Source organism: Bombina bombina, chromosome 6 (assembly GCF_027579735.1).
Source record: "Bombina bombina isolate aBomBom1 chromosome 6, aBomBom1.pri, whole genome shotgun sequence".
Classification (NCBI taxonomy): Eukaryota; Metazoa; Chordata; class Amphibia; order Anura; family Bombinatoridae; genus Bombina; species Bombina bombina.
Window position 1 is genome coordinate 124438371 of NC_069504.1, and position 24205 is coordinate 124462575.

Below are 24205 nucleotides of genomic sequence, written 5' to 3' on the forward strand. Positions count from 1 at the left end.
CTGCGTACTAAGTTTGGTTTCCTGCCCAAGGTTGTTTCGGTCAAGAATATTAATCAGGAAATCGTTGTACCTTCTCTGTGTCCTAATCCTTCTTCCTCACAAAGAACGCTTGTTACATAATTTGGATATTGTCCGAGTGCTAAAATGTTATTTGCAGGCAACTAAGGACTTTCTCGTCAGTCTTCTGCATTGTTTGTTTACTTTTCTTTGAAATGCAAGGGTCAGAAAGCTACGGCTAGTTCACTTTCCCTTTGGCTGAAGAGTGTTATTCGCTTGGCATATGAGACTGCTGGACAGCAACCTCTTGCGAAAATCACAGCTCATTCCACAAGGTCTTTTTTTTTCTTCCTGGGCCTTCAAAAATGAAGCTTCTGTGGAACAGATTTGCAAGGCTGCAACTTGGTCATCTTTGCACACTTTTTCCAAATTCTATAAATTCGATACTTTTGCCTCGGCTGAGGCTTCTTTTGGGAGAAAGGTTCTTCAAGCAGTGGTGCCTTCTGTTTAGGTTCCTGTCTTGTCCCTCCCTTATCATCTGTGTCCTCTGGCTTGGGTATTGGTTCCCAACAGTAATTGATGATGATCCGTGAATTCACCGTGTCATTAGAAAGAAAACAATATTTACGCTTACCTGATAAATTTATTTATTTCTTGACACGGTGAGTCCACGGCTCGCCCTGTATTCAGACAGTTTCTTTTTATATAAACCTCAGGCACCTTATGTTACTTCCTTTCTCTCTTTTCCCTTCAGTCAAATGACTGGGGGATTGTGGGTAGGGGAGTGATATTTAACAGCTTTGCTGTGGTGCTCTTTGCCACCTCCTGCTGGCCAGGAGTGATATTCCCAACAGTAATTGATGATGATCCGTGGACTCACCATGTCAAGAAAGAAAGAAATTTATCAGGTAAGCATAAATTTCATTTTTTCTTCTTTCTCTTGCTATCTTTTTTAAAAAGCAGGAATGTGATGCATAGGAGCCAGCCCATTTTTGGTTGAGAACCTGGGTTATGCCTGCTTATTAGTGGGTAAATGTAAGCCTCCAACAAGTAAGCGCTATCCATGGTGCTGAACCTAAAATGGGCTGGCTGCTAAGATTTATATTCCTGCTTTTAAAATAAAGATACCAAGAGAACGAAGAAAAAATGATAATAGGAGTAAATTAGAATGTTGCTTAAAATGTCATGCTCTATCTGAATCATGAAAAAAAAAATTGGGTTCAGTGTCCCTTTTATTATATTTTATACATTTGCTATCAACACAGTTAATTATCAAATAAAAAAAAAACAGAATTTAGATAGAGTGGAAAATTTAGATCTGTTAAAACCACAGCTGTCTTAAGTTGATCCAATAAATTATTGCCTCGTCAAAGTCAATAACTGAGGATGGCATTTCTCTGAGTACTATTGAGTTAATGCTTGATGGAAATGTATTGGTGTTAAATTTTTCAGTTTTTATATGATCATTATATCTGTGATGAAGTTATATATCAACTAATGTATAACTTACAAATTTTATTGTCACTTCCTTGTATGTATGTATGTAAAGAAAGAAAACAAAACAGAATTTACCGATTTTATTATTCTGTTTCCAAGCACAGAAAATGGACACCCTATAATAACGCAAAACTATTTGGACATTATTGTTACTTTGTATTAGAGAGAAATGAAGTAGAAAACCCCTGTGGTTTCCTCTCATTGTGACACCAAAGGTGCTTCATCGTAGTATTGTTTCATGCAATTTCCAAACCTACAAATATTGCTATTAGATTACTTCTGAACAGACTTTAAATGATTTGAAACTATATAATGTATTAAGATTATTATTTTTTAATGATAAGGTTTGGATGAAGAGGTTTGAAGAAAGATACTGAATAAATGAAGATAAAGCATAAATATAAGGTTTTTTTCTGTATAATTGTAGGATATTAAGGAAAAAAGTCAATAAAATAATTTTTGTTAATGCTGGAAATTTCCACTAGTTCAATGGGCAAGTAAAGAATGTGGCTATTTTCCTATCTTTAACACAGAGTAGATTTATACATATAAATGACTAGTCCACCCAATGTTGAAGATAGGAAAAAAGCCACATTTGTTTTTACTTGTCTGCTGCAATTTCATACATGTCCACTGGATCCTGTAATTGTAAGACTATAAGCACTACACTGCTGTGTGTTTAACTTCTACAAGAGAGTTTATCACACAGTAGAAATACAGCTCGGGACTTGCAGAGCACTGCTGGTCCCAAGTGTAAAACTCTGCTGATTCAATCAACAGCGCCAGTCGCATGACTCAGATGTGGAACTAGCGCTTTTCCTTTGTGGGGGTTAAACACACAGGATTTTAGGGGCGTATTATTAAAATTACAAAATCTAACAAATTAGATTCCAGTCAGCCAACATAACCTCGGCGACCTACATCAACCACCAGGGGGGAACTCAAAGTTCAGTGGGCGGAGAGCCACAACTGCTGTCTTTCTGTGAATCCACATCCCAGGAGTGGACAATTGGGAAGCGGATTTTCTGAGCAGACAGACTTTTCATCCTGGGGAGTGGGAACTTCATTCAGATGTGTTTTGCAGCTTGGCCCTCAAGTGGGGGCAGCCGGAGTTGGATCTCATGGCTTCTCGTCAGAATGCCAAACTTCCGAGATACGGCTCGAGGTCAAGAGATCCGCAGGCATTTCTGATTGTTGCTCTGGCAGTTCCTTGGAACTTCAGTCTAGCATACCTGTTTCCTCCATTCGCTCTCCTTCCAAGATTTATTGCTCAAATCAAGCAGGAAAGGGCGTCTGTATTTCTCATAGCCCCGGCATGGCCTCGCAGGATTTGGTATGCAGACCTAGTGGAAATGTCATCTTTTCCACCTTGGAGACTGCATCTGAGGAAGGACCTTCTACTTCAGGGTCCCTTCCTTCATCCAAATCTCGTTTCTCTGAAGCTGACTGCTGTGTGTTTAACTTCTACAAGAGAGTTTATCACACAGTAAAAATACAGCTCGGGACTTGCAGAGCACCGCTGGTCCCAAGTGTAAAACTCTGCTGATTCAATCAACAGCGCCAGTCGCATGACTCAGATGTGGAACTAGCGCTTTTCCTTTGTGGGGGTTAAACACACAGGATTTTAGGGGCATATTATCAAAATTACAAAATCTAACAAATTAGAGCATGCAACATTTTGACTATAATGGCCCTTTAAAGGGACATGAAACCAACATATTTATTTCATGATTCGAGTAGAGCATGCACATTTTAAAAACTTTCAAATTTACTTCTATTATAAAATTTCTTCCTTCTCGTGGTATCTTTTGTTGAAAAGCAGGGACCTAAGCTCAGGAACGTGCACGTGCCGGCAGCACTATATGGCAGCAGTTTTGCAAGTTGTTTTCCATATGCAAGAGCACTAGATTGCAGCACTATTTCCTGCCATGCAGTGCTCCAGACATCTACCTAGGTATCTCTCCAACAAAGAATAAAATGGCATCAAAGCAAATGTAATAGAAATAAATTGGAAAAAATGGAAAACATTTTTTTGTAATTCTTTGTTCTGTCTGAATTACAAAATATTTTTTTAGGTTTCAAATCCTTTTAAATAGTGGAAATGTCCAGCCTGTATATGTGTAGCTACAACAAGTTAAAGGGACACTGAACCCAAAATTTTTCTTTCATGATTCAGATAGAGCATGCAATTTTAAGCAACTTTCTAATTTACTCCTATAATCAATTTTTCTTCGTTCTCTTGCTATCTTTATTTTAAAAGCAGGAATCTAAATCTTAGCAGCCAGACCATTTTAGGTTCAGCACCATGGATAGCGCTTGCTTATTGGAGACTTACATTTACCCACCAATAGGCAAGCATAACCCAGGTTCTCAAACAAAAATTGGTCGGCTCCTATGCATCACATTCCTGCTTTTTAAATAAAGATAGCAAGAGAATGAAGAAAAATTGATAATAGGAGTAAATTAGAAAGTTGCTTAAAATTGTATGCTCTATCTGATTCATTAAAAAAATTTTTGGGTTTAGTGTCCCTTTAACCCCTTAATGACCACAGCCCTTTTCCATTTTCTGTCCGTTTGGGACCATGGCTATTTTTACATTTTTGCTGTGTTTGTGTTTAGCTGTAATTTTCCTCTTAATCATTTACCCCCGTGCACGCACGCGCTTTCTGGCACGCACCCACACGCAATCTCACCCCCCTCCTCCACTGAACGCCGCCCACCCGCCTCCCTGGATCAGCTCCCACCTACCAATGAACACGGCGATCAATGGCCGATGCAGAGAGGGCCACAGAGTGGCTCTCTCTGCATCGGACTGCTCAAAAGTGTTACTGCAGGATGCCTCAATATCGAGGCATCACTGCAATAACATGAAAGCGGCTGGAAGCGATCAGGATCGCTTCCAGGGCTTTCAAAGACCAACGATGTATGGGGTACGTCCTTGGACGTTAACTGCATTTTTTTGCAGGACGTACTCCATACGTCGTTGGTCATTAAGGGGTTAAGCACTCACTTCTTAAAGTAAATGTTGCATTCAAAATAGGAATACTGTAGTGTTCAAAACTTTCTAAGTCATTATTACAAGAAACATTATTACAATAATGCAAACATTCAATTACAGTAAGGGTGCTATGTCACTTTTAAAGCTGGACCAACACTCTCTTCCCTTCTATGGCTATGTCTGCTGCTATCAATTGCTATTTGTTCTCTTGGTATCTTTTGCTGAAAAATAGGTAGGTAGGCTCAGGAATGTGCATGTGACCGAAGAGCTATATTGCAGCAGTTTTGCAACAATGTTTATAACTAAGTTATAAATGTGTAAGAGCACTAGGTGGCAGTAGTGTTTTCTCAAATAGCTGCCACATAGTTCTCCAGGCTGGTGCATGTTACTTACTATTGCACAAAGAATACCAGAAGAGTGAAGCAAATTTGATAATAGAAGAAAATTGAATTTTTTTTTTTTTTAAATGGTTTTGTCTGTCTCAATCATGAAAGAAAAATAGGGGGTTTATGTCCCTTTAAAAGTGATTCAAACTTTTGTAACCTAATAAAATGCTTTTCACCTTTCAATTGTTGTTTGAGACCATACACAGTGATATGTAATGAGTTGTTTTTCATAGTTTTACAACTAAATTAATTGTGTGATATACAATTTTCTTTTCTTTTTTGTTAACAGGACTTTCTCGGCCAGGTATTTTGCACATTGGGGGAAATTGTTGGATCTCAAGCAAGCCGACTTGAAAAAAACATAACGTAAGAATTTACCAACTGCATTTATAATGATAAGATTCCAAGAAATGTAAACGGAAGTGTAAATCCTTGCCTTATAGTCATAGACAAAACACAAATCAGTATATTCCTTTTATATTCAAATTTTATCTAAAATTTGTTTTCATTTCATTTTTAAAAAAATGAATTCATAGACTTTTTCTTAGACAGTAGTCTTAAAATATACCTGAGAAATCAGAAATAACAGAATAGTAGAACTTCTGCAATGAAGAATCAGTAATACATTTTAGTTTAGTCTTATGCTTTCTTCATTTTACGACACTTTAGGGCCGAATTATCAAGCTTTGACTGGAGCTTGATGCCCCTGTTTCCGCGTGAGCCTTTATGCTGGAACAGACCGGGACAGAAATCAACCCAATAGAATACGACCGGGTTGATTGACACCCTCTGCTAGCGGCCGATTAGCCGCAAATCTGCAGGGGGTGGCATTGCACCACACAAGAACTGCTTGTGCAATGATAAATGCCGACAGCATATGCTGTTGGCATTTATAGATGTGGGGTGGACATGATACACTACATTGGATCATGTCCGCTCGCACTATAATAAATTGGCCCCTTTGTCTTAATTCAACAGTATGACTACCATACACCCTATAGCAGGACCTAAGAGAACCACATTATGCACTTTATATGAGCACTCTTCACACAGATAAATGACCAGCAATACAACATTTTATAAAAGAGACTGTTAAGAGTTTTTTTGTACAGGAATTAAAGAGACTGTGAGCTAAATTACAGGTACAGCAAATCAATAGCGTAGGATGCACTGTTTTGCACTAGTGCTAGGAATAATGTACATCTGGTAGTGTAAGTGGATGGTTACAAATTTTAACAAGAGCATCTTAACTTGGCCACGACATTTCAGTGCTTCAGTATTATCCAATATGACTGTTACGGCGCAGCTACATAGAAGTCTTTTATGTGAGGGATTTAGCTCCCCCGTGCTATTCAACGTGGTTTGTTTGCCCTAGTCCCATGACGACTAACCTTGGCATCTCAGATGTTTTAAAACTACATTTCCCATAATGCTTAGGCACTCTGCAGTCTAGTTGAGAATCATGGGAAATGTAGATCCAAAACATCAGGGGTTCCAAAGTTAGCCATCACTGCCCTGGACTATCACTTTTTTTGCTCCACTTGTAATCTAAGCATTTTTTTCTGCATTGTAGTGTTTTAGGAGACAACACGTATTTTGTTTTACTTTGTTTTTTTTTTTTTATTTATATATTAATTTAAGTTTATTTACTGTTTGCAAACATATGTAGAACATAGTATTTTGTAGTTTTAGATTTTTATATCATAAATTCATTTTACACATTTTTTTCCTCAACACTTGCTTCAGGGAAGGAACCTGTATTTATTAATAACCGCTATAACTTTGTTGTTTGAGGTGAAAATCGCTTTCATTATTTGTGAAATTGCATATTACAGCTAAATGTAGGTTGCAATATGTATTTGTTCTTGCAAAAGAATAAAATCTTTAATCTCATTTTATGCCATCAGTTTAATTTAATTTTGAATATGCAGTTTCCTTTTTCAGCTGGATTAAAAGAATGACATAAATGCTGCATTTTCTAAATCTGTCTGTCTAATGCTCTCAGATCCATGTCATGTTAGTAAAAGATAATTTACCTTACTATTCAAAATGCTCATGTCCAGTAGGTGTCCATTGATCCTTCTATAATTCTGTTTTAATGGGACAGTATTGAAATTAAAATATTGTTTGTTGCAATTGTTTTCCAATAGCCAAACTCTACTCACCACTTGACTTATTAAAATGAGCCAATCTGGGCTTAAGTCTGCAGACAACAAGGCTAGTTAGCCACTCATAATGTTAGTATAAAGTGCATTGTTTTGCAGTCTGTTATCTGTTGAAGCCAAAAAAAGGAAAGATATATAGCTGAATTAGAATAGAGAAAGCTACAATTTACATGAAAAGGTAACAAAATAAATAATGAAGATATATTGCAAAGTTTTTTTACTGTTTTTTTTTTATTCAAATATAAAGTGTTTACTGTCCCTTTAATGAATATGCAAGACTATTGGTACTAATCATTTCTTACCTTTTTGAAACATGAAATCAAGGTGTTTTTTTCTTTATAATGAATTAAAAGCACATTCTTTGACACTTACACATGTTTTTCTCAGTCTTCTTTCTGAAACTAAAACTAAACAAGTTGTCTTGTTATTCTTGGGGCACATGGTAATGATACGTGCATCTTTCTTGTGGCTTTTGAATTTTTGAAGAATTTTTTGTATGTTGTGTTATTGAGATTGGGTTATCTTGTTATCAAGTTTTAAAGCCAATCTTGAAATAGACTGAAGATCATGATCCCTATGGGACCCATCATTTTACCTTTTTGACCTTTACTTCTACAAGTGGGTACATTCACAAACAAGCGTTCCGCCTTTACCTGCATCCTTTATTCATCATGGAGTCATTTTATTAAAGAATAGTGTGTAGGCTCCATAAAATTACAGAGCTATTTAGAGGCTGTTAGTGGATCTAACCCAGTGATTGCTTAGGTTAAAGAAAGTATAGTGTCCTTGAGTGCACATGTCCATTTATTCTGTGATATTGTGCACATGTTAGATGTTGTGTACTCTGTTGATAAACGATTGGGTGGGAATTATATAGTGCTGTTTTTAAGGGCCAATAAAGAAGTATACCTCCATTGTCAAATTAAGTGTTCTGCCTTGGTCTAGTCCAGGACTTGACCAATCCAAATCAAGACTATTTAAATTCTGCTTCTGTTCCTAACTTTTTATGCAATGTGTTGTATTTTGAAAATTTTGAAAAGTATAAAACTGCACTAAACGGTTACATATTCAAAAAGAATATTTTAAACACACAAAGTGTGCATGAATGTAAACACCACTATGGATGATTAATGGTTATTTTCACTCAAAAGAAAACAGACCCATCGTTCTCCTGTATATTTTCTTTTTCTTGGCATTACTTGCTTCTCCATTTTATTTGAAATCTGTATTATGATAGAAAAGTAGAAGATTGGCAAGACTAGCTGCTTACCGCCTCACAAATAATTATAAAGATGTTTGTTTGTTTAAACACTGGTGAGATAGCTCAGTTGGTAAAATGCCCTGACTACAAAAGCCTGTTCAAAGATCTAAAGGTCACAGGTTCAAATCCTGGCAGGGCCGACTCAGCCCTTCATCCTTCCAAGATCGATAAAATGAGTACTATTAAATTGGGTAATAATTACAACTATTACTATTCAGCTGCCGATTTGGTTAATTCTGAGAGCGAGTGCTGAAAAAGCGATTTGAATACCACTGGGAGAAAGGCGCTATATAAATACTAGTTATTATTATATTTATATAAAAATTTTAAATTCATAAATATGATTGTAATTAAAGCTTTAGGTAACAAACATTATATTTAAAGAGGACATTTTCATTTCCGTAAGCAAATACTTCTGACATTTAGGGTTAGATTACGAATGAAGAGTTAACTGTATTGTGCAAGTGATTTGGGGTATTTGTTGGCTCTTTGTATGCAATGGAAATAGCTTGTGTATTACAAGTTGAAAGTAAACAAGTTTGCTTGAGCGCAATCAAATCTAACGTGCATCGGTTTAGCTCTGGTTACGCGTGAAAAAAAAGTTGCTCAAAATACATCAAAAATACATTTAAAAGTACAGTTACACTCATATTAACATTTAAAGTGTAATTACACTCATATTAAAACTGCCTGAAAAAAAATTATTTAAAAAAAATTGCATTAAAAAGTTATAAGTGTTCAGATGTTAGGGAAAAAAAGGCAGCAAAGGGCTTTAACGTAGAGATACATACATATACATGGCTCTAAATATGTATATTCATATATGTTTATATGTGTGCACAAATGTATGTATGTAATTATATTTGTATATACTGTATGTATGGGAGAAAACATTAACATGGTTGCGATATTCAAAGTCCAACTCTTTTAGACATGACTAAGAGCCCACTACAGGACTTGAAGCACTTTTTCCCATGATATGGAAGCAGTAAAGTGTTTTTTTTTTTGTTTTTTTTTAATAATTTATTTCGACAGTAAACAGATTTCTATTAACAAAAACAGTGCAACAAAAGGATGACATTATAAGCAGAACATGTTGATTTGAAAACATCCTTTAACTAAAACATTTTTAAACAAGAAAAAACAGTTTACTGGGTTTCTCCCAATTTCTTTGTCCCAAACAACAAAAAAAGAAAACAACATATAAAATAAATAAAAAAAAAGTGTGTGTGTGGGGGGGGGGGGGGTAAACTCTCTAACTCCTCTCCCCTCCCCTCTTACCAGATATTGTACTGCACCAGCTCTGAATTCCTAAATGGAAAAATCAAATATTCTATCTCATTTGTTGGGAAGCTTTTAATGAAAACTGACCATTTCTTAAAAAATAGCCTAATATCATCTTCATTATTCAAGTTGGTGTCCCTTTGCTCCAAGATGCATTGTTTTTTAAGATAATTCTTTACTTCTAAAATTGAGGGGGCCCTATGTTTTTTCCAACATTTCAGAATTAGGTGTATAGCTGCTAAGATTGAGAGAATTATTAATTTTCCCTGAGGATGTTGCTCTTCCTTCTTTATACAAAATATTACTTGTGTAAGTGTGAGACCCAGGGGGGAGATCCCCAGTATACTATTGAACCAATATTCTAATTTAAACCAGAATTGCCTGATTCTCGGGCAGCTCCAAAACATATGTTTTAGATCAGCTGCATGAAGGGAACATTTTGGGCATTTTTAAAAATTTACGTTGTGTATTTTATAACCTTTCTCTGGCGTAAAATATACCTTATGCAGTAGTTTGATATGTGCCTCCCTCCAGTTTGCTGAAAGTGTAGCCTGAGAAACTTTCCTGATAGACTTTTGAATAAAGTTAGATTCTATATCATTAGGGACAATTAGTCTATTCCATCCCAGCTCTATCTGTTCTAGGATGAGGAGTCCCTTGATACCACTTATAGCTCTATAACAGAAAGAAATTGATGTGTAGCCAGACTTCATTAATAAGAGCCAATTTTCAATTTTTCCCATATCCCAATTCCAATCTGACTTTCTAACCAGTTCAATGATATAATGTCTTACTTGTAAATATGCGAAAAACTAATTATTTGCCAGATTAAATTCCCTTTTTAATTCATCAAATGTTTTTACACATTTCATGTCTTTCTTTTCAAGTTGCTGGACTTTCTTTAAGCCCCTAGATGACCATCTATCAAATATATCCAGATTCAAGCCCGGTGGGAAGTCAGGGTTCCCCTTTATTGGGATATACTGTGAGACGCTACAATTAACTTTTAAGTGGGTCCCTATCTTCCACCAGGCTCTGATAGGGTTCAGAATAGTTTTAAGCTTTTTAATTTCCTGTGGTAGTGCTTTGGGCTCACAGTGTGCCAGTCCTATTGGGAGGAATGGATAGCAGATATTTTCGTCTACTAAATTATTAGTCACATAATTCTTCTGGAGGAACCAATCAGTCACTGTGCGTGCTAGAAAGACCAAGTTATATAGTCTGATATCCGGAAGAGCTAATCCCCCGTATTCTTTCCCTACTGATAGTTTTAAAATTGAAAGCCTGGATCTTTTCCCTTGCCATATGAAGTCTCTGATCGCAGAGTTAAAAGACCGAATGTCCTTTTCAAATAATAATAAAGGGATATTTTGTATTACGTAAAGAAGTTTAGGGAGGAGAACCATCTTGAACAAGGCTATTCTCCCTGAGAGTGAGATTGGTAAATTTCGCCATGTTTTCATTTTCTCTCGAATCGTAGAGAGAATTGGGATTATATTAATTTCATATAGCTCTGAGGGGTTAGCTGGGACATTAATTCCCAGGTATTTAAAAGAATCTTTCACTTCCTTAAAGGGGCAGTCTCTTACTGAATCAATTTTCTTTCGGAGCCACAGGATTTCTGACTTGGATGGATTTATTTTGTATCCCGAGAAGGACCCGAACCTGGATATTATACGCATAAGTTTAGGTATATTTTTTCTTGTATTTGATATATAAAGAAGTATATCATCTGCGTAAAGGGCGATTTTTAGTTTGTGCTTAGAAATTGTAATCCCTTGAAGAGACTGTCTGATTTTTATTGCCAGAGATTCTATAGCTAAATCAAAAATAAGAGGAGACGGGGCAACCTTGTCGCGTTCCTCTTTGAATTTCAATTTCTGATGATAATAAGTTGTTAACTATTAATTTGGTATTAGGATTTTTATACAAATTTTCTATAAAACTGAGAAATTTGCCTGTGATTCCAAATTTAGCAAAAGATGAAAATATATGGTTAAAATGTACTGAGTCAAAGGCTTTCTCCGCGTCAATTGCGTCTATTGCCAGGTCTGGTTCGCCCCCCGTCTCCTCTTTGATGAGAGACTTCCGGAAGAAATATTCTGTAATTGTTAGTACTTCTCTGATTTTGGATGCTGAGTTGCGAAATTTAAGAAATCCCGCTTGGTCACTGTGTATAACCTGTATGAGACCAGTTGGAAGCCTGCTAGCTAAAATTGAAGTTAAAATTTTGTATTCCGAGTTAAGAAGAGCTATCGGCCGGTAAGACTCTTTTCGTGTTAGGTCTTTTCCCCCTTTAAGCAACAGAGTTGAATAGGAGGCCGTGAAACTAGATGGTATAACTTTACCCCTGATATAGAAGTCATTGAATACATTGCATAAATACGGTACTATTTCAGGGGCTAGGATTTTATAGACCTCATTTTGAAGCCCATCTGGGCCTGGCGCTTTATTTACCGACAGCTCAGAAATTGTTTTACTAACTTCCTCCTCTGATATTGGTTTATTTAGGTTAAGAATTATTTCCTCTGGAACTGTGGGGCAGGTTACTTTGCTCCAAATTTTCTGAGCCTGAACCGCATCTGAGGCTTTTATTGAATAAAGATCTTTGAAATAGTTTGTAAAGACTTCTAAAATATCTTCCGATTTTGTAAATGACAAGGTGTCTTGTTCTATTCTGTCAATAAGAGAAGGTTTTTTTTCCCCTTTAACTAATCTGGCAAGTAACTTGCCAGATTTATTACCAAACCTATACAGTTTGGACTGAAATCTGAGGTCTTTTTGAGTTTCTATAAGTAATGCTAGAGCGTCTCTTTCATTTTTAGCTTTAATGTATCTAGACCAGTTGAAGGGTGTCTTATATAGCAGATAGTGATTATAAGAGTTTACTACGAAATTAGTCGCTTCTTTCTCTCTCTTTTTTAATTTCTTATTTAGCTTGGCAGCATAGGTAGTTATTTCTCCTCTCATAACTGCCTTTGCGGCACCCCAGAAAATTTCCGGTCTCTCAATATAGCCTATATTAAATTGGATGTATTCTTTAAATGTGTCGTTTAGATGTTTTTTTAAATTTTATGTCATTGGCTAGGTAAAAAGGAAACCTGAACCTCGGTGGGGTTTTATTAAGACTGCTCACTTGAACCTCGAGAAAGATAGGTGAATGGTCTGAGATAATTATGGATGTGATTCCTGCTTTTATGTTTTTTGTGCAAAGCCTCTCATCCACTAGAAATAGGTCTATTCTAGATAGAGTTTTATGTGCCCTTGAGAGACAGGTATAATCTCGAATATCAGGGTTCTGGGTTCGCCAGATGTCTTTGACTGATAGATTCTGACAAAGGTTTTTAAATATTTTTGTTTCTAATTTATCTTTTTTAAATTTTGGTTGTCTGCTATTATATCTCATTCTGTCTAGGGGGGATTGAGGAGCCATATTGAAATCTCCTCCTAAAATCAAATAACCTTCAGAGTGAGATAATAGCATGGATTGTATTAGATCCCAGTATTCGTAGTCTAACTCATTAGGCGCATATAAGTTGCACAGTGTGTATATTTGTTTAGCAATTCGGATTTTCAACACTACGAATCTCCCCTCCGGGTCACTTCTTGTCTGAAGTAACTCATACTCTAATCTTTTGCCTATCATTATTGCCACACCCCTTTTCCTTCTGATACTGGGTTAAAAAACAACTTCTTTTATCCATGAACCTTTCAGTTTCATTGTTTCTTCATTATTTAAGTGCGTTTCTTGAAGAAACATAACATCTGCTTGTAATTTTCGCATGTGGGAAACTATAGCTTTCCTTTTAATATGAGTTGAAATTCCTCCAACATTCCATGATATTACCTTGAACTTTTCTAGTAACATAGTCAATCAGCTTGTGAGTTTAACTTGTGTTTAGGAAAACTTGAAAAAAGAAGAGGGGGGGGAGCCGGAGGAGGGAGAAAGAGAGAGAGAAAGGGATAGAGAGAAAAAAAAAAGGGGGGGGGGGAGAAAAGAAAAAGGATTTTTGGGTCTGGAACCTCTATTTTATGGTTAGGAGGGGGAGCCCACCTCCCTCTAATTGCCCTATCCCGAAGGGAACCTCTTTCTATGAATTTAATTCTTTCTTTTGAATCCATAACCATACTTTGAAATAATTGAAAAAATAAAAGACAAACAGAGAATGGAAGGACTGAACAAAGTTCTTTGCTCTTTTTAAACCAGTAGGCTTCTACTGATAAAGAATTATCCTACGGGTTCTAGTCCTGCATAGAGGCGCTCTGCCTCTTTAGCATTATCAAAAAAATGGGTATTATCTCCAACATCTACTTTAAGTTTAGAAGGGTAAATTAGAGTTGCCCTGTATCCCTTTTGAATAAATTTTGAGCAAATGGGTGTTAAATCTCTCCTTTTTCCACTGAGTAATCTTGGAACACCAAAATTTTACTCTCATCAATAGTAATCGGTTGTTTTTTCCTGTACTGTTGCAGCAGTTTCACTTTATCTAGATAATTTAGAAAACGGGCAATGACTGGTCTAGGTCTTCTGGAGATATTAGTATCCAGCTGAGGAGGGCCCATCCTATGAACCCTTTCAATTATTATCTGAGAATCTGACATTTCCAAGAGTTGACCTAGTGTTTCTGTTATAAATAATGTTAGATTCTCAAACTTTTTCGCTTCAGGTATGCCAATTATCCTTATGTTATTTCTTCGAGACCGATTTTCTAGGTCTTCTAATCTCAACTGCATTTTTTGCAGTTTAATTCCTGCATCATCTAATTTGAGACCTTGGGAAACTGTAAGGTCTTCCAAGTCCGACACCCTTTGCTCTGCCTCTTGCAGTCTACTAGAGAATTGCTTAAATTCCTGAGATAATAGGTCTATGTCATGCTTTATTTCAGATCTTAGGGTGTCAAACTTGGGGGACAAAGCTTCTGTTATATTGGTAACTAGATTTTGCAAATTTAATACCTCACTACCTGGATTCAAATTACTTGCAGAGTGTAATTCTGCTGTTGTCTCAGTGTGGCCTTTAGTTTTTTTGTCTCTGTTTCTGCCTGCCATATTTGGGGATGTGGTCTTTGAGGATGTGTTAAGAAACTTATCCATGTGTTGGGTGAGAAAGTGAAAAAAAAAGATTTACTATTGGGGGGGATACCCCTAGGCTGTGGAGAAAAAATAAAAAAAAAAGGTGTTACGAGTGTGCAAGTGATCGGTGACGGGAGAAAAGAAAAAAAAAAAAAAAAGAAAGGGAAAAACATAATTTATGCTTACCTGATAAATTTATTTCTCTTGTAGTGTATCCAGTCCACGGATCATCCATTACTTATGGGATATTAACTCCTCCCCAACAGGAAGTGCAAGAGGATTCACCCAGCAGAGCTGCTATATAGCTCCTCCCCTAACTGCCATTACCAGTCATTCGACCGAAAACATGCAGAGAAAGGAAAACCATAGGGTGCAGTGGTGACTGTAGTTTAATGGAAAAATTACCTGCCTTAAAGTGACAGGGCGGGCCGTGGACTGGATACACTACAAGAGAAATAAATTTATCAGGTAAGCATAAATTATGTTTTCTCTTGTTAAGTGTATCCAGTCCACGGATCATCCATTACTTATGGGATACCAATACCAAAGCTAAAGTACACGGATGACGGGAGGGACAGGCAGGCTCTTTATACGGAAGGAACCACTGCCTGAAGAACCTTTCTCCCAAAAACAGCCTCTGAAGAAGCAAAAGTGTCAAATTTGTAAAATTTGGAAAAAGTATGAAGAGAAGACCAAGTTGCAGCCTTGCAAATCTGTTCAACAGAAGCCTCATTCTTAAAGGCCCAAGTGGAAGCCACAGCTCTAGTAGAATGTGCTGTAATTCTTTCAGGAGGCTGCTGTCCAGCAGTCTCATAGGCTAACCGTATTATGCTACGAAGCCAAAAGGAGAGAGAGGTAGCCGAAGCTTTTTGACCTCTCCTCTGACCAGAATAAACGACAAACAGGGAAGACGTTTGTCGAAAATCCTTAGTTGCCTGTAGATAAAATTTCAGGGCACGGACTACATCTAGATTGTGTAGCAGACGTTCCTTTTTCGAAGAAGGATTAGGACACAAAGATGGAACCACAATCTCTTGATTGATATTCCTGTTAGTGACCACCTTAGGTAGGAACCCAGGTTTAGTACGCAGAACTACCTTGTCTGAATGAAAAATCAGATAAGGAGAATCACAATGTAAGGCAGATAACTCAGAGACTCTTCGAGCCGAGGAAATCGCCATTAAAAACAGAACTTTCCAAGATAACAACTTGATATCAATGGAATGAAGGGGTTCAAACGGAACCCCCTGTAAAACATTAAGAACTAAGTTCAAACTCCATGGTGGAGCAACAGTTTTAAACACAGGCTTGATCCTAGCTAAAGCCTGACAAAAAGCTTGAACGTCCGGAACTTCTGACAGACGTTTGTGTAAAGGAATGGACAGAGCTGAAATCTGTCCCTTTAAGGAACTAGCGGATAAACCCTTTTCTAAACCTTCTTGTAGAAAAGACAATATCCTCGGAATCCTAACCTTACTCCATGAGTAACTCTTGGATTCGCACCAATATAAGTATTTGCGCCATATCTTATGGTAAATCTTTCTGGTAACAGGCTTCCTAGCCTGTATTAAGGTATCAATAACTGACTCAGAAAAACCACGTTTTGATAAAATCAAGCGTTCAATTTCCAAGCAGTCAGCTTCAGAGAAATTAGATTTTGATGTTTGAAGGGACCCTGGATCAGAAGGTCCTGTTTCAGAGGTAGCGACCAAGGTGGACAGGATGACATGTCCACTACATCTGCATACCAAGTCCTGCGTGGCCATGCAGGCGCTATTAGAATCACTGATGCTCTCTCCTGTTTGATTCTGGCAATCAATCGAGGAAGCATCGGGAAGGGTGGAAACACAAAAGCCATCCCGAAGGTCCAAGGTGCTGTCAAAGCATCTATCAGAACCGCTCCCGGATCCCTGGATCTGGACCCGTAACGAGGAAGCTTGGCGTTCTGTCGAGACGCCATGAGATCTATCTCTGGTTTGCCCCAACGTCGAAGTATTTGGGCAAAGACCTCCGGATGAAGTTCCCACTCCCCCGGATGAAAAGTCTGACGACTTAAGAAATCCGCCTCCCAGTTCTCCACTCCCGGGATGTGGATTGCTGACAGGTGGCAAGAGTGAGACTCTGCCCAGCGAATTATCTTTGATACTTCCATCATTGCTAGGGAGCTTCTTGTCCCTCCCTGATGGTTGATGTAAGCTACAGTCGTGATGTTGTCCGACTGAAACCTGATGAACCCCCGAGTTGTTAACTGGGGCCAAGCCAGAAGGGCATTGAGAACTGCTCTCAATTCCAGAATGTTTATTGGTAGGAGACTCTCCTCCTGATTCCATTGTCCCTGAGCCTTCAGAGAATTCCAGACAGCGCCCCAACCTAGTAGGCTGGCGTCTGTTGTTACAATTGTCCAGTCCGGCCTGCTGAATGGCATCCCCCTGGACAGATGTGGCCGAGAAAGCCACCATAGAAGAGAATTTCTGGTCTCTTGATCCAGATTCAGAGTAGGGGACAAGTCTGAGTAATCCCCATTCCACTGACTTAGCATGCACAATTGCAGCGGTCTGAGATGTAGGCGTGCAAAGGGTACTATGTCCATTGCTGCTACCATTAAGCCGATCACCTCCATGCATTGAGCTACTGACGGGTGTTGAATGGAATGAAGGACACGGCATGCATTTTGAAGCTTTGTTAACCTGTCTTCTGTCAGGTAAATCTTCATTTCTACAGAATCTATAAGAGTCCCCAAGACGGGAACTCTTGTGAGTGGAAAGAGAGAACTCTTCTTTTCGTTCACCTTCCATCCATGCGACCTTAGAAATGCCAGTACTAACTCTGTATGAGACTTGGTAGTTTGAAAGCTTGTAGCTTGTATCAGAATGTCGTCTAGGTACGGAGCTACCACAATTCCTCGCGGTCTTAGTACCGCCAGAAGAGCACCCAGAACCTTTGTGAAGATTCTCGGAGCCGTAGCCAATCCGAATGGAAGAGCTACAAACTGGTAATGCCTGTCTAGAAAGGCAAACCTTAGATACCGGTAAAGATCTTTGTGAATCGGTATGTGAAGGTAAGCATCCTTTAAATCCACTGTGGTCATGTACTGACCCTTTTGGATCATGGGTAAAATTGTCCGAATAGTTTCCATTTTGAACGATGGAACTCTTAGGAATTTGTTTAGGATCTTTAAATCCAAGATTGGCCTGAAAGTTCCCTCTTTTTTGGGAACCACAAACAGATTTGAGTAAAACCCTTGTCCTTGTTCCGACCGCGGAACCGGATGGATCACTCCCATTAATAAAAGATCTTGTACGCAGCGTAGAAACGCCTCTTTCTTTATTTGGTTTGTTGACAACCTTGACAGATGAAATCTCCCTCTTGGGGGAGAGAATTTGAAGTCTAGAAGGTATCCCTGAGATATGATCTCTAACGCCCAGGGATCCTGGACATCTCTTGCCCAAGCCTGGGCGAAGAGAGAAAGTCTGCCCCCCACTAGATCCATTCCCGGATCGGGGGCCCTCGATTCATGCTGTCTTAGGGGCAGCAGCAGGTTTCCTGGCCTGCTTGTCCTTGTTCCAGGACTGGTTAGGTCTCCAGCCTTGTCTGTAGCGAGCAACAGCTCCTTCCTGTTTTGGTGCAGAGGAAGTTGATGCTGCTCCTGCTTTGAAATTACGAAAGGAACGAAAATTAGACTGTCTAGCCTTAGGTTTGGCTCTGTCTTGAGGCAGGGCATGGCCATTACCTCCTGTAATGTCAGCGATAATTTCTTTCAACCCGGGCCCGAATAAGGTCTGCCCTTTGAAAGGTATATTAAGCAATTTAGATTTAGAAGTAACGTCAGCTGACCAGGATTTTAGCCACAGTGCTCTGCGTGCCTGAATGGCGAATCCGGAATTCTTAGCCGTAAGTTTAGTTAAATGTACTACGGCATCTGAAATAAATGAGTTAGCTAACTTAAGGGCTTTAAGCTTGTGTGTAATCTCATCTAATGGAGCTGATTCAAGTGTCTCTTCCAGAGACTCAAACCAAAATGCTGCTGCAGCCGTGACAGGCGCAATGCATGCAAGAGGTTGCAATATAAAACCTTGTTGAACAAACATTTTCTTAAGGTAACCCTCTAACTTTTTATCCATTGGATCTGAAAAGGCACAGCTATCCTCCACCGGGATAGTGGTACGCTTAGCTAAAGTAGAAACTGCTCCCTCCACCTTAGGGACCGTTTGCCATAAGTCCCGTGTGGTGGCGTCTATTGGAAACATCTTTCTAAATATCGGAGGGGGTGAGAACGGCACACCGGGTCTATCCCACTCCTTAGTAACAATTTCAGTAAGTCTCTTAGGTATAGGAAAAACGTCAGTACTCGCCGGTACCGCAAAATATTTATCCAACCTACACATTTTCTCTGGTATTGCAACTGTGTTACAATCATTCAGAGCCGCTAACACCTCCCCTAGTAATACACGGAGGTTTTCCAGCTTAAATTTAAAATTTGAAATATCTGAATCCAGTTTGTTTGGATCAGAACCGTCACCCGCAGAATGAAGCTCTCCGTCCTCATGTTCTGCAAATTGTGACGCAGTGTCTGACATGGCCCTAATATTATCAGCGCACTCTGTTCTCACCCCAGAGTGATCACGCTTACCTCTTAGTTCTGGTAATTTAGCCAAAACTTCAGTCATAACAGTAGCCATATCCTGTAATGTGATTTGTAATGGCCGCCCAGATGTACTCGGCGCTACAATATCACGCACCTCCCGAGCGGGAGATGCAGGTACTGACACGTGAGGCGAGTTAGTCGGCATAACTCTCCCCTCGTTGTTTGGTGAAATATGTTCAATTTGTACAGATTGACTTTTATTTAAAGTAGCATCAATACAGTTAGTACATAAATTTCTATTGGGCTCCACTTTGGCTTTAGCACATATAGCACAGATATCTTCCTCTGAATCAGACATGTTTAACACACTAGCAAATAAACTAGCAACTTGGAAATACTTTTCAAGTAATTTACTATAATATGAAAACGTACTGTGCCTATAAGAAGCACAGAAAAAGTTATGACAGTTGAAAATTAATAAACTGAAAAGTTATAGCATCAAATCTTTGTAAAAAACACAATTTTAGCAAAGGATTGCTCCCATTAGCAAAGGATAACTAACCCTGATAGCTAACAGGGAGAGAGATCAGTAAACTGTCAGAAATTAAATAAAACGACTGCCAAGTGGAAAAAAATAGTGCCCAAAACATTTTTTCACCCAGTACCTCAGAAAATTAAACGATTTTACATGCCAGCAAAAAACGTTTAACATTAATAAATTGAGTGTTATTAAAAAGCCTGTTGCTAGTCCCTGCAAATTAGGCTAAAGTTTTATGCATACAGTATAATTCCAGTGAAGTGCCATTCCCCAGAATACTGAAGTGTAAAATATACATACATGACAGCCTGATACCAGTTGCTGCTACTGCATTTAAGGCTGAGTTTACATTATATCGGTATGGCAGAATTTTCTCATCAATTCCATTGTCAGAAAATAATAAGCTGCTACATACCTCTTTGCAGATTAATCTGCCCGCTGTCCCCTGATCTGAAGTTTACCTCTCCTCAGATGGCCGAGAAACAGCAATATGATCTTAACTACTCCGGCTAAAATCATAGAAAAACTCAGGTAGATTCTTCTTCAAATTCTACCAGAGAAGGAATAACACACTCCGGTGCTATTATAAAATAACAAACTTTTGATTGAAGGTATGAAACTAAGTATAATCACCACAGTCCTCTCACACATCCTATCTATTCGTTGGGTGCAAGAGAATGACTGGTAATGGCAGTTAGGGGAGGAGCTATATAGCAGCTCTGCTGGGTGAATCCTCTTGCACTTCCTGTTGGGGAGGAGTTAATATCCCATAAGTAATGGATGATCCGTGGACTGGATACACTTAACAAGAGAAAGAGGGAAAAGAGGGTGTGAGGAGTGAGGGAAAAGGAACCAAATTATGTGACTCTTTATAAGTGATATAAGAGGGATTAAACCCTTAAGTGAATTTATAGGAAAAGCTTTGAAGTTGTGCTTATCAGATTTTGGCAGTCAGGAGCAGTTCTTAGAGAAAAAAAAAAAAAAAGAAAAAAGAGGGGAGAAGGGCCTTCTGGTCCTAAGAGCTAAGCCCACTACTTTTCCTTGTACAAATGACTACACCAATTTCCTGCTGTTCGGGTATATTTATCCTTCTAAACAAGCAGAGATTATATGAATTAGGAGTAAAACTGCCCTCACTTGCCTTATTTTTGAGTTCGCTATTATTTACAGCCTTTAACTAAATTCAAATAGGCATATCTTGAGTAATGCTATTCGTTTAACAATATGTCCAGTAAGTGTTTGGGATTAGAGTCTAGTCTCTAGAATATGAGCAAATACTTGTACTAAATGCTCAGATAAATACTAGCAATATTCAGGGTACTTCGAATTTAATATCTTATTTCTAGGCAAAATTAACCCTGTCAGTCTTCTATCCTGTATTTAGGAAATTCTCAGAGACTAATTACTGCATTTTATTTCCCCTTCTATTTCCCCCTTTTTTTTTTTTTTAATAAACATTTCTCTAGCAAGGTGTATCCAGTCCACAGATTCATCCTTTACTTTTGGGATATTCTCCTTCCCTACAGGAAGTGGCAAAGAGAGCACACAGCAGAGCTGTCCATATAGCTCCCCCTCTAGCTCCACCCCCCAGTCATTCTCTTTGCCGGCTCTAAGCACTAGGGTCTCTCTACGGGAGGGTAAAGTGAATGTGGTGTTAGAGGTGTTTGCCCAGCTGTCTCAGCTATGGGGCACTCCAGAGTTGGATCTGATGGCGTCCCGTCAGAACACCAAACTTCCTCTCTACGGGTCCAGGTCCCGGGACCCCAAGGCGGTATTGATAGATGCTCTAGCAGCTCCTTGGTCCTTCAATCTGGCTTATGTTTTTCCACCGTTTCCCCTTCTCCCTCGTCTGGTTGCCAGAATCAAGCAGGAGAAGGCTTTGGTGATTCTGATAGCGCCTGCGTGGCCACGCAGGACTTGGTATGCAGACCTAGTGGACATGTCATCTGTCCCACCATGGACATTGACAATGAGGAAGGATCTTCTAATACAGGGTCCGTTCAAGCATCCAAATCTAGTTTCTCTAGGTCTGACTGCTTGGAGATTGAACGCTTAATTCTATCAAAGCGTGGTTTCTCTGAGTCAGTTATAGATACTCTGATTCAGGATAGAAAGCCTGTCACCAGGAAAATCTACCATAAGATATGGCCAAAATATCTTTGTTGGTGTGAATCCAAGGGTTACTCATGGAGTAAGATTAAGATTCCCAGGATATTGTCTTTCCTCCAAGAAGGATTGGAGAAAGGATTGTCAGCTAGTTCCTTAAAGGGACAGATATCTGCTCTATCTATCCTTTTACACAAGCGTCTGGCAGAGGTACCAGACGTTCAAGCGTTTGCTCAGGCTTTAGTCAGAATCAAGCCTGTCTATAAACCTGTGGCTCCGCCATGGAATCTAAATCTAGTTCTTTCAGTTCTTCAAGGGGTTCCGTTTGAACCTTTACATTCCATAGATATTAAGTTGTTATCTTGGAAAGTTTTGTTTTTGGTAGCTATCTCTTCTGCTCGAAGAGTTTCAGAATTATCTGCCTTACAGTGTGATTCACCTTACCTGGTGTTCCACGCAGATAAGGTAGTTTTGCGTACTAAGCCTGGTTTTCTTCCTAAAGTTGTTTCCAACAAGAATATTAACCAGGAAATAGTTGTTCCTTCTCTGTGTCCTAATCCTTCTTCCAAGAAGGAACGTCTGTTGCACAATCTTGATGTAGTTCGTGCTTTAAAGCTCTATTTACAATCAACTAAGGATTTCAGACAAACATCCTCCTTGTTTGTTATCTATTCTGGTAAGAGGAGAGGTCAGAAAGCGACTGCTACCTCTCTTTCCTTTTGGCTGAAAAGCATAATCCGTTTGGCCTATGAGACTGCTGGCCAGCAGCCTCCTGAAACAATTACTGCTCATTCTACTAGAGCGGTGGCTTCCACATGGGCTTTCAAAAATGAGGCTTCTGTTGAACAGATTTGTAAGGCAGCGACTTGGTCTTCACTGCATACTTTTTCCAAATTTTACAGATTCGATACTTTTGCTTCTTCGGAGGCTATTTTTGGGAGAAAGGTTTTGCAAGCAGTGGTGCCTTCCGTTTAAGGTACCTGTCTTGTTCCCTCCCTTCATCCGTGTCCTAAAGCTTTGGTATTGGTATCCCACAAGTAAAGGATTAATCCGTGGACTGGATACACCTTGCAAGAGAAAACAGAATTTATGCTTACCTGATAAATTACTTTCTCTTGCTGTGTATCCATTCCACGGCCCGCCCTGGCAATTAAGTCAGGTAATTTTTTTTTGTTTAAACTACAGTCACCACTGCACCCTATGGTTTCTCCTTTTTCTTCCTAACCTTTGGTCGACTGACTGGGGGGTGGAGCTAGAGGGGGAGCTATATGGACAGCTCTGCTGTGTGCTCTCTTTTCCACTTCCTGTAGGGAAGGAGAATATCCCACAAGTAAAGGATGAATCCGTGGACTGGATACACCGCAAGAGAAAGTAATTTATCAGGTAAGCATAAATTCTGTTTTTAGTAGATATTAATGGCGTTACAATGCTCAGAATGTCCATTGGATTTGAAGGTCCTCATATCATCATAGATTACATAACATATCTTGTTAATCCATATACATATTAATAAAGGTTAAAGTCAGATGAATGTGTTAGAAAAGCTATACATGTCCATGGCTTAGTAACTGGAGCGAGACCAAATTAGAGATCTCGGGTGAGCATAACACCAATTATTTTTTATTAAACTATATAGGAGGAGAAAGACAAAAACAAAAGGGGGGGTCTGGTTGGGCTAGTTATAAACTAGTTGATGAGTACTATTAAATAGCGCTTATCATTTATTTATATCAGAGCACAAAGTACATTTCAACCAACGGGCATTTACCCATTAACAAAATTCCTTATACAGAGAAAAAAAGAAAAAAGACAATAAGGAAGAAATATTAACCAGTTACAGCAAAATAAAGCATATAGAAGTTCTGTCTTCCTTGGGTAAAGTAAAACCAACAATTAGATTCCACCTGTATTTATACCTTCTATACAGTTGGAAACATTGTTAACTTGTTAGTCAATTCTATAATCTTAAGCTTTTATTATGGTACAATTGTGCTACTATATCCTATTTACCTAATAATAATGGTAAAAAAAACAAAACAAAAAAACAAAGAGAGAAAGAAAAAAAAAAAGATAAAAAGAGAGTGGCGGGGGGGGGGGCAGGCGGGGAGATCCCACACATCCAACTCCACACTGCACCCATTATCTATATAGACCAGATTATTAATACCAAGCAAGGGGGAATATGTTATTCAAGACCAGGGTTCCAAAAATATCTGTTTTATGGAAACATTTTGTTAGCGAATATTGTAAGTTACTTGGCTGGTCTAAAATAAAGGTAAGCCATTTGCTGAAATTTTTTTGGACCTGGTTATGTA

General features: G+C 38.6%; 1 protein-coding gene across 1 annotated transcript in view; it reads left to right on the forward strand.

Annotated features, from left to right (window-relative positions):
* CPNE8 (copine 8) overlaps positions 1–24205 on the forward strand; it is a 959176-nt gene that overhangs the window by 477498 nt on the left and 457473 nt on the right. The window contains exon 6 of the mRNA XM_053716599.1: positions 5168–5244. Within this exon, the coding sequence (XP_053572574.1) occupies positions 5168–5244 (77 nt within the window). The remainder of the gene's footprint in view (positions 1–5167; positions 5245–24205) is intronic.